Source organism: Sus scrofa, chromosome 7 (assembly GCF_000003025.6).
Source record: "Sus scrofa isolate TJ Tabasco breed Duroc chromosome 7, Sscrofa11.1, whole genome shotgun sequence".
In the NCBI taxonomy this organism is placed as follows: Eukaryota; Metazoa; Chordata; class Mammalia; order Artiodactyla; family Suidae; genus Sus; species Sus scrofa.
In genome coordinates, this window is record NC_010449.5 from 20,343,194 (window position 1) to 20,354,344 (window position 11,151).

Genomic DNA, 11,151 nt, shown 5'->3' on the forward strand with positions numbered 1-11,151 from the left:
TTAATCCTGGACTCAGTTTCTCACTTTATATCTTAAGGTTTATAAGTCAGCATCCCTCGGATTCAGTTTTGGAACCAGAGCAGTTTTTCATTCAGAAACTTGATTCACTGTTATTGGTGACACTGGGTCTGCGTGAAGGACCGTATCTAAAAAATAAAACAACTGAGACACTTAGCCCAAAGGTCTTTATAATAGTAATTTCTAGATGCTCCAGAAGGGATTCCCAGTGTATTACCCATTGCTTTGTGACTAATTTGGTGTAATGTGTAGGCTTCTAGGTTCTCTTATTTCTGAGAACCTAGAAGCCTGCCCTTGCTATGGGCAACACTGTGGCTCATTAGCTTTGCTCAGTCATGAGGTTAGATGGTCCTCATTCTCAGAAGTCTGTCACCTACATGGATGCTCTCAGGGCATCATCATACTGATTTGTTCCTTCTAATTTGCTGAGCCGGGAGCATAGTGAGATGGTCCTGGGACTTGAATGCCATCTCCCTAACACATCAAAGGTCATTATCAGTGGAGGTGAGGCATGTTTGGGGTGACTTCTGCACCTCACCAGGTCTTCTTTCCCTCACTTCTCCCATTCTGTTCAATGAACCCTTTGGGGTTCTGTCCTTCATAAAATGTAAGTGCCGTCTCTAAGCCCCATCTATAAAGAAATTCTAGAGCCATCATCACCCATGTTCAGAGAGCTCTCAGTGTGGTTTGGGATTGCTTGGTTTTATTTTAGATTTGTTTGATGCTTTACAATTCTTTGACCCTCTCTGATTCTGACAGCTTCCTACCTTGGCCTACTTTCTTTTATGAATGGTGGTCTTGGGTCGAAGTTAATAGGAAGTGTTTTTGAGAACTGTCTTTGTTAATTGAGAATTCAATCAAAAATAACACAGCCTACTTCCTCATATCCATTCTGCAGACTTATTTGGTGGGTACAGGCTTCACTCACCTATTGGCTGTAAATAAAAGAAGGTGGGGTTCTGACCAAAGCTGATAAACTACTTCTGACAAACAAAGAAACTAAAGGCATGAAAGAAAGCTGACACTTATGGTCCCTTCACATGGGGTAACCAATAAATACAGGGTTTAGTATTACAGCCTCAGCCTTTGGAAATCTTGTAGGAAGAAGAAACTTGGGTGGTGCCAGGTCAAAGTGACGAGCCAGCAATCATTCCTGGGAGCCCTGTTTGTACCCCATAGCTCCTCCCCCCACAATTCAACCCTCATTTCCCCTTCTTTATGCAACTGCTGACTTGGTGTCTTTACTTATAAGGAAGCTTTGAAAATGCCTGAAAGAATTTTGTTGGAGAGGAGTTCCCATGGTGGCTCAGTGGTAATGAACCTGACTAGTATCCACGAGGATGCAGGTTCCATCCCTGGCCCCACTCTGTAGGTTAAGGATCCAGCATTGCCATCGGACACGCTTGGATCCTGTATTATTGGCTGGCAGCTGCAGCCTCCAATTTGACCCCTGTCCCGAACACTTCCATGTGCCACAGGTGCAAGCCCAAAAAGGAGGGAAAAAAAAAATTTGTGGTGTGGAGGGGTATTAGTAGCAACTAGGAATGCTCCCTATTTGTCAAAAGCCAGAGGAAATATGGAAAGATGGAAAAAGAAAAGGCTGAACAAGAAGTAATTGCTTAATATTTTTGAAAAATGGTATTTTCTAAGACACCTGCCTATATGATTAAAACAAGGCCTAGAGTGACCCACCAGCCTCATGCGTAAGAGAATGTAGCATGGCGCCTCTTGCGTTAATTAGTGGATAAAATGCTGGGTGCCACTGGCACGTCCTTTGCTGCTTTGCAAAAGTCGGGTGCTCTTTCCCCAGAAGTTAGGAATGAATGAGGTGCTTCTCAACCATTTCAGAGCTTCAGGAGTAGATGTTTGATTCCCTTCCTCCCTTCTAAATATTATGGGTGTTCGTGCCCGCCCTCTTTCCAGCTAGAAATTATAGAGCAATGGAAGCCATTGCTTTTCCCTCTGGGACCCAAGATAAGTTAATCACAGAGATCATTCTGATGGTGTCACTTGCTGTTGAAAATGGCCTGAAAATATGCACACGAGGTCTGAGAACAGTAAAGATGAGGTGGTAATATTTTGACTTCAGTTTATCCATTACGCTGGCTCAGGAGTGAGAGCCGCTTCTGAGCCTGGCCTTTTCAACATGTTCCTGATGTGCCCACTCCTATTTTCTTGTACATTATTCATGCTGGTTACTTCATTTCCTTGTTCTCTGCCTCCCTTTGGACTAGCGTGCCCAACTAATTTCTGAAACAGGTAAATGGCTGTGATGCTTCTGGATTATTCCATGGTGAATGTGATTTTCGTTACTCCATCTTGGAATCAAAATGGTAACGTGGGGGCCTTTTTGTTAGTATCTTTTGGGGGCAGACTCAGAGCTCACCTCATTGTGCACGACATTTCCATAATGTTGGCTGTTGAATTCTGTAGATCATGATGTATCTGTTCAGGACCAACAGTGTAGGTGCCTTGACTCTTAAGTGGGGTGGGTAAGCTGCTATCTACTTTTTAATATGAATCTTTTTAATATTAATGTCAATACCTTGATGTATTTGCTACTCTAAAGGGTAAAATGAATCCCTTTTCCTCAGTAGTGCAAAGAGGAGATTATTACAAAAGGCATTCAGATCTTGACAGTGGCAAGCCTTCCAGTAGAGGGAAAAGACCTTCAAAACTGTACTCCACCATTGCAGAAGAGGAGGTGAATGCAATTGAGCACAGGAAGTCACAGCCAACAAATGGTTAGAGCCTTCGATTATCATACCTCACTGTCCCAAAGCTTATGAACTGGCACTAACAAAAACAAACTTTAATTGAGTCACTTCTATCCTGGGACTGGGTCAGGGATTTATTCATACAACTGAATTTTTTTTTTTCCCTAAATTGCAACAGGATGGTCCTTCCAGGGGAGGCAAAAACTATTGACCTCAAAATCTAAAATTAGAAATTTCTTAGGAGGATCGAGTTACTTTGGAGAATGGTGACTGGTCCTTTCAAATTTGGGGGATGATGGAGGTTTATTTTTGTCTGGGGTCATGTCTCTTACTCTTTTCCTTTCTCTCTTTACTCTTCCCTTAGAGTTAAACTAAGAGGGGATTGGAACTTCTTAGAGTAACACAGTTTATGCCTTAAGAGGATATGGGCCTAATACACCTCACCTTACACTCTTTTAGGAAAGGATCAATAAAATGCCACTGACTAAAGCAGACCTTGTGTCATGCACATAACCTCACAGTGGACATTTTATGACCCTTTAGTAAGAAAGGAAAGTAGCAATTAACTTTTCAACCTCCAGGAATAATTTATACTGTTTTATGGCAGTTACTCAATGACTTCTGTCTTCCATTTGACCCTATACTAAATTCTGTAAAATTCTGTTAGGTAAGGAAGGTCCCAGGAGACAGATTTCAAATCACCTTTTGTCTCCAATGGAAAATTTTAGAAGGAGCACTGCTGACTCAGAAAGGAAATGGCTTTTCTGTGACTAAGTGCTTATCATCTCCCGGGGTAGTAACTTTTTATAAATATCACTTAAAGTCTTTTAAAGGAAATTTTAGCATCATAAAGGAATATAAAATATTCTGAAATGTGGACTTTCCTTAAGGGACTTCTTCCCTTGGAATAAGGCCGTTTTTCTTCCTGTACACCTTTGTCAGAGGTTAACATAGGAGTGGATTGGCTCCAGGGAGAAAGCGCCCAGGGCTGCCTCCTAGAAAAGCACTTCAGGAGGCAGGCCCATGGAAATGACCTTAAAGAGAGGTCATTTCCCTTTATTGCAAAAGGCTAAACCATTCTCAAAAGTCAACACTTTATAATTATTGATGGTAAACTTCTTCTGACCCACCTGACAGCTTAGCAGCCCAGTGAGTTAAGCTTTCTCAAGTAGGAACTGTTGTCTTTGAGGACTTCCCTTGACAGATTTAAAAACAAAAACAACCAAAAAAGCACTTACCAGCTCCCCTCCAGCAACAGCATTTGGAGTTCGCCTTCTTGGCCGAGAGTGTTGAATGAGCCACGTACTGACTTGCCTGGTGGTCTGGTACACCCGAGCTAGGTGACAGGATGGAGAAGGATGTGTGACCCATGGCATAAAGTGAGGTCTGGAGTCTATCAGATAAGATAGAACATTCTGTCTGGGCCAAGTAGCACCTGCCCAAGAAGAAACCAACTGACTTGGTTTCTCACTTTTCAAGTATGTCCTGTGTGGTAGATGTGTTGGTAGACACAGGGTTACAGTAACTTCTCTTTGCAGGAGGTTTTCAAGAAAAATCCATTACATAAATGAACATCTAAGACACCTATTTCCTGAAGAGAGGCAGAATTATTTTTATATTAAATCAGGAGCTCTTATGCCTTTTTTTTTTTTTTTTTTTTTTTTTTAAGGGCTGCACCTGTGGCATGTGGAGGTTCCCAGGCTAGGGGTCTAATTGGAGCTACAGCTGCTGGTCTATACCACAGCCACAGCAATGCCCCTGAGAGAGGCCAGGAATCAAACACGCAGCCTCATGGTTACTAGTCCGGTTCATTAACCACTGAGCCACAACGGGAACTCCAGAAGCTCTATCTCCTTATATGGCCTCTTTTGATAAGGACACTCAAGGCTACCTCGCTGTTTCTAGGTGTTGGAAATTTACATAACTATTGTATCAGCTGACTTCTGTGGGTTGAGGATTAACAAAGCCCCTTGGATGCAATATAGCATTCCTTCTTTAAGAGGCACTTTATACAACACACAGACCAAGAGACCACCTCCTTCTGCCACATCCATCATCCAGTAAAGTTTTGAGTTAAGAGTAAAAATTAAGACGAAGACAGAGATAAGCCAGATCCTAGAAAAGCTTAACATTCTGTGTCTCTCATTTTTTCATGACCTCTGTGGCTTAAAATTCTCGTTGCGATGGGCTGCATCAAATTCTGATGGAATGAAATAGGACCATCTTGATTTGCTTTTCTGCCTCAATTGCTTGAAATACCGACAGGAACCCAAAACATAATTTTTGCAGGAGCTTCAATTAAAGTACTTGTATGTATAATATTTTAATCTTGTTTTGTTAGTGCCGATTCCCAGCACTTGTCTTCACCCTTGAGAACTGCATAGCAGTCTGCTTTCTGAATAGTTCCCGGTTAACAAATAGCATTTAGCAGAGCAATTCTATTAAACCATGGTGTGTACTTTTCAGTGTTTTATGAACAGCTTTGTTTATGCCAAAACAGCTTATTCGCTTAAATCATGTATCCGTGAAACAGAGGCTATTGTTCTCAAAGCATGCTGCCTTATTTTTTTATCATGACTATTATGTTTTAATTGTGTGGCTATTTTAATATTGCGTTGACAGGTTAAAAGCCTTACTTTCTTTTCTTGGGAGTATTTGTAACTGCATCTTTTGAATTTTCTGTCATTTTCTCTCTCTGTTTAATTATAAACTGATGTTTCATTAGAGTACATCCTATTTTCTTGAGAAAAATAATCGGTTTGGGCTTTGTATATTGTAATGTATCCTATTTGCACAGGCCACCTTATTCTCCCATTCCTTTTATATATATTACTTGCTTCTTCTATAATTCAACCTACAGCCGACAAATATTTGGCTGTGGTTCATAGTCTGTAAGCCAGTGCTCTGTTGCCCGTTTTCCACCAGATTTGGGTTTTGCTTACCCCTATATGAATTCTTCAAAAGAAATTTAACAGTTGGTTGGCATTTTTGGCTCTTGCCAGAAAGTATTGAAAAGTCAGGGCCTACTAAATATTATTTCAAGGTTATCATATTTCTCCTGGGAAATATGGATGGGAGTGAAGCTTAAAATGGAGAAAAAACTCAAATTTTCATATGAATCTCTAATTCTAATTCTGAATTTATAGGCACATTTCAGAAGCTTTAAAATTAGCATATATACGTATTTGCATACATATCTGCAAAATCAGATCATCTTCAAAAACGACAGATTTCACATTTGAGCCTCTCTGCTAGTTATCACCACTATAGACAGGATATGAATATACATGGAGTTTTGTGTTGAATAAATTGCCCATTTACTTACTCAGGTATCTTTTATAATTTGAATGGTACCTGGAGTGGTTATAAATATGTGTACACACACATGTGTCGAGATGCTCTGGCACTTTAATGTATGAATTCTTGCGTTAAAAAATATAGTAAAACAATCCTATTTTTTTTGAACACAGTATAAAGTCAAGCATTAAATCAGGCCCCCAAGAGAAGGCTCATCTGAATTAGTAACAAGTCTTGAGTTTTAAGTTTCAACCAAACATAATTTTATTTAGACCATCCATTAATAGGAGCCTGACCAAATCTATTTCACTATAATGGTAATTACCATCCTAATTATATACAATCAAACAATGCTGCCTTAAAGGCTGGAAAACTGACCAAAAAACATTTTCCGTTCAGAGTTGTGTGCACTTGTGATTAATAGCGTGCCTGGGGCTTCCAAACGCAAAGAAGTTAATTGTGCCCCTAGTTCCATGATCGTGCCCTGCCTCAGTTTTCCTATCCAAGAATGGTGCCTCCCTATGCTACTAAGGAAATGTAAGCCTGGTACTACTCTCATTACAATGGGTAGAGTTACATCAATACAAGTCAATATTTTCAGGATTTTTTTTTTTTTTTTTTTTGGCTTTTTAGGGCTGCATCTGCGGCATATGGAGGTTCCCAGGCTAAGGGTCTAACTGGAGCTACAGCTGCTGGTCTACACCACAGCCATAGCAACGCCAGACTCGAACTGCGTCTGCAACCTGCATCATAGCTCACGGCAGTACCAGATCCTTAACCCACTGCCCAGGGATTGAACCTGCAACCTCATGATTCCTAGTCGGATTCGTCTCTGCTACGCTAAGACGGGAAGTCCCAGAATGATTTTTTAAATAATGTCACCACCATGGTGAATGCTTTGACAGTCCTCCAGAAAGAGCCTATCATTATCCGTCTCAGTGACTGTGTCAAACAAATTACAACTTTTAGCTTTTGTGACTTGGACAGATACCAGCCTCTTGTTAAAGTTTGCTGGCTGCGCCCTGTAGCCTAGAGGACTCAGAAGTCAGTGTCACTTAGATTAAGATTGAAGGACAGCCTAATTTTTGCAGGAAGAGTCCTATATTTGATTTCTCTGAATTTCATTTAGCCCTGGTCCAGGGTTATCTCTTTTTATCTGACAAATATTTGATGGCACGATCTTCTCCATTTTTTAGGAGTACTCTGATGTCATATCATATAATATCAATTGGACCTGGGATTTCAGGGAAGCTGAGATGTTAGGAAGGATGAAAAGCTTTTTAATTTAAGAATGAAAGCTATACATTTGCTTTTGAAGACAAATGAGCCAATGTATCATTGTATTTCTTCCTTTGCACTTGTAGTGTTGGAAAGTTGAGTCACTTGATAGAGGAATAACTTATTTTGGTTGGTTTTAAAATGGGACGAATAACATTTTCTAGCAGATTTCACTTGTGATGCTCTATTCTGAAGTCATTATTGCAAAGTATTTCAAGATGAAAACATTATAAATACTCTCGACTCCTGTTTGGAATACTGCAGAATTTTGAGAACTTAAATACCTTGAATAATACTATCAGATTGATTTTGGGATAAGGGGAAAGTTATTTATGAAAATTTATCTTTTTCCCAAAACCTGGCTTGTTAACTTTCAAAGGACCCAACAAATATAATTTTTGTATACCCAATTCAAGCTAAAAAATAAAAATCATTACTTTTCCCCTACCTCTGAGAATTTGCTCAACACTGTTGGGTAAGCAAAGTCAAAATTAAAAAAACATTAACTTTTATGCTGAGATGTGAACGTTTTTCCTTTTCAGAATTTTGAGTAATTTCAATTTAATGTAATAAACTAAAATTTAAACTTTTATTGTCTAGAGACCAGAATCTGGCCTTAAACAGCAGAACTGGCAGGAGTACTTTATTATATTTGCATTTTGACAATTAGGTTTCATGAGCTTTCATTTCCTGAAACGTGCTTTAGCCAGTTCAATGGTTCAGTAGTCAGTTCCTGACAAGATGAGGTTTTTAGTATAAATGCCGACATGAAAATGATTAGAAGCACCAAATGAATCCCCTTGCTTTCTAGGACTGTGTTCCTGGTTGGATCATTAAACTTCTGAGTGGTGAGGGAGCTGTTCTCTTTCAACCTGCGCAAAGTATATGGGTTTAGTTTTTTTTAGCTCAAGTGTGTCTCCACCATAGACTGAGTAATGGTTAGTAATCCTTAATAGCGATGCTAGAGCGTGGCCTTTGAACCTTTCCCTGGGTAGAGTAACAGTGAAGCTATGGTCTAGTTGGAAAGAACATGGGCTTTGGAGAAAGATTGGCCTTCCATCCCAATTTCAAGATTGCCAAGACCTACCTGTTAGTGGTGAAGAGGAACAGAAGTAGAGAGGATATTGCCTGGTGGGACCCATCAATCACAGAGGCTCAGTCTGGCGACTGTTTTCTCATCATCACTTTGTAGAGACTCAGAGGATCCTCCATATTTATATGGAATCAGAACAGGCCCCCAAACAACAATTCTTTGACCTGGTGGCTGCTTCCTAAAAGATTGAATATACCATAGGCAGGATTAATTCATGTCCACAAGACTTTTTATTCATTTCCTAGAGAGAGGTTTTCTGAGACATAGGCCTGACAAAGATTGCTGGGTCCTTTCCTTCTATCTTGTCCCCAAAGCAGGGGTGGCCAACCCTGAATGGTCTGCAGAAGGCATCAGATGGAAGATCCGTCCAGCGGTGCCTCCTCCAGGCTGTTTTGTGTTCTCTGTGCTGCAGAAGGGGGCAGCTGTGACTGAGGAGGTCCCCTGGGACAGAGTGGCTTCCAGGGGCTCCTCCCTCCTGGCATCTCCCTTCATCACCCCCACCCCCCCATCCATCCTTGCCCTCTGGGGTCCTCGCCCTCAGGTCCTCAACCACGTCTATGAGAGGTACAGCCTCTCCTAGACTGGGGTTTTGATGTTTTCTGTCTTGTTTCTGTTTTGTTGGTTTGTTTTTAATTCCTGTCTAGAGTCTTGAAATGTACTAGGAAAATATTTTCTGAGAAAGTGCATCCCGAACCCTGCCACCCTTCAGGGCCCGTGCATCTCACCTCCGCAGGCCACTGGCGGCACCTTGCTCATCAACCATAACGACCTCCTTCCCTGTCTGTTTCAGTGGCGAGGAGAAGCTGGGGCCAGCAGGCCCAGGAGTGTCAAGAACAAAAGCAATGGTCCTCCGGAAAAGATGGCCAGCAAGGCAGCAAATCCAGTGACTCTGGAGAAGAAGCAGAAAAAGAGTTTATTTTTGTGTAAAGGGCACCCACACCGAAGTCTTACTGTGCGGGGTGCTTTGTGTTAGCCATCAGCAAGGAACCAAGGGCCACCCCTCTTCCTGCTTCCTAAGCCGCCTTCTCTTGGTGCTCATTTCTTTTCCCTTCTTCCCTTTTTAAATTTTTTTTCTGAACACCGAAACAGATCCATTTCTTGGTAATCAAAGCACATGTCTGATCTTTTCCCAACCCTTGGCATTTGACTTTTACACATTCCTTCATATGCCTTCAACGAATGCCAGCTATTATCCCGTGAGCCCTACTTGAATTTCTCCAAGGCAGCTACAGTTTGCCCTGTAAGATGAGTTTTGGAGGTAAACGAAGTAACTGGACACACACTCACAAGTACCACCATCCAGCTGACCGTGGGGTACTGCTGCATGTACCTGTGTCAGATCTGCACTTGACCGATAGAGCAATTTATTCTTGATGTATGCAATTGCACACTGTAATTAACAGAGCACACTAATAATTTGTATAAATTATATATATTAGATCTCGGGTATGGTTTTTACATTCTCCCATGGGGAACTTCCTTCCTTCCTGATGTGGAATTGTACATTTAAACTTGGTCGGTGACCTTTGGGATACCATCAACCAGTGAGTGAAGGACCAAGGGAAAGGCCCATGGCTGTTGCGACCATGTGCCCAGATTAATGTATATAGTCGATTGGAATGAGGTTTTATGAATACTTGTGTTTTTTTGAAGGCCTTTAATTTGTCTGCATATTAGCTTTTAATGTGGGATTAAGAAAATACTTTGACACCTATAAAGAAAAAATCGAAATACTACTTTTTAAAGACATTTCACAAATATTCACTTACATTACAGGCTGAAGGTATTTTATTCATATGTATATTTATACCAATAAAATGATTTTACAAGTGGAATTTTAATTTTCTCCAGTGTCTTTTTTTTTTTTTTAAGAATTAGGTTTGGCTGGGGGTGATGAACTTTTTTTTTTTTTTTCCCCAAAAATCCAGAGTCATCATAGTTCTCAGACGATCAAAAACCTGTTGCAATTCTAGAGCCCGCTCCCTCCTTTAGGGAAAGAGATGAAATTCATCTGGAAGTTATGAGTGTCCTGGGGAACCCACTCAGGCAGATGATTGGGCCTGATGATGGCATGGGGGCCAGAGTCTCAGAACCATCCCAAGACTCCTGCTGGGAGAGGTCTGGAAATCTTCACTCAACACTAAGTTGTACAGACCATGACTTTATTTTTTTTCCCCACTGTACAGCATGGGGACCAAGTTACACATATGACTTTCCTATTGGTGCCGTGTGGAAGGCCAAAACTCACATTCAGGCTGTCAGTAATTCAGATCCCATGTTGGGAGTGGGACCAGGGTATCGCCATCCAGAAGTCACTTCTTGTTTTAAGGATGCTAGCAGGCTGGAGCTAGCAGACTGACCTTTCGATTTACTGTTCCTTAAGTTTAACATTGGTTGGTCTGGGTCTACTTAGCATGTGCCACCGGCCAGCAAGTGGGCAGACACAGATCAGGTGTTGTAAAGAGGTCAAATTGCAATTTAAAAATGGCAGCTGAGGAGTTCCTGCTGTGGCACAGCAGAAACAAATTCGACTAGGAACCATGAGGTTGTGTGTTCGATCCCTGGCCTCGCCCAGTGGGTTAAGGATCCAGCGTTACTGTGGCTCTGGAGTAGGCCAGCAGCTGTAGCTCCTATTAGATCCTTAACCTGGGAACCTCCATATGCCGCAGGTGCAGCCCTAAAAAACAAAAAGACAAAAAAAAAAAAAAAAAAAAACCCAGCAGCTGAAAAGCCAGGAAGAGGATAGCC

General features: G+C 41.2%; 1 protein-coding gene and 1 long non-coding RNA gene across 7 annotated transcripts in view; one reads left to right on the forward strand and one right to left on the reverse strand.

Annotated features, from left to right (window-relative positions):
* Nucleotides 1-10,238, forward strand: part of CARMIL1 (capping protein regulator and myosin 1 linker 1) — a 317,002-nt gene extending 306,764 nt beyond the window's left edge. For 2 of the 6 annotated variants that reach the window (XM_021099790.1, XM_005665641.3), the window contains 2 exons: nt 2,613-2,762; nt 9,194-10,238. In XM_021099790.1, coding sequence (XP_020955449.1) covers nt 2,613-2,762; nt 9,194-9,330 — 287 coding nt within the window. In that variant the 3' untranslated portion in view covers nt 9,331-10,238. The remainder of the gene's footprint in view (nt 1-2,612; nt 2,763-9,193) is intronic. The other 4 variants (XM_013977486.2, XM_021099792.1, XM_021099791.1 and 1 more) reach the window with 3 other exon arrangements.
* LOC110261657 lies at nt 61-8,908 on the reverse strand. Its single transcript, XR_002346102.1, has 3 exons — nt 8,398-8,908; nt 3,974-4,071; nt 61-146 (listed from the first exon to the last, which is right to left on the reverse strand). It is a non-coding gene; the product is annotated as an uncharacterized LOC110261657 (long non-coding RNA).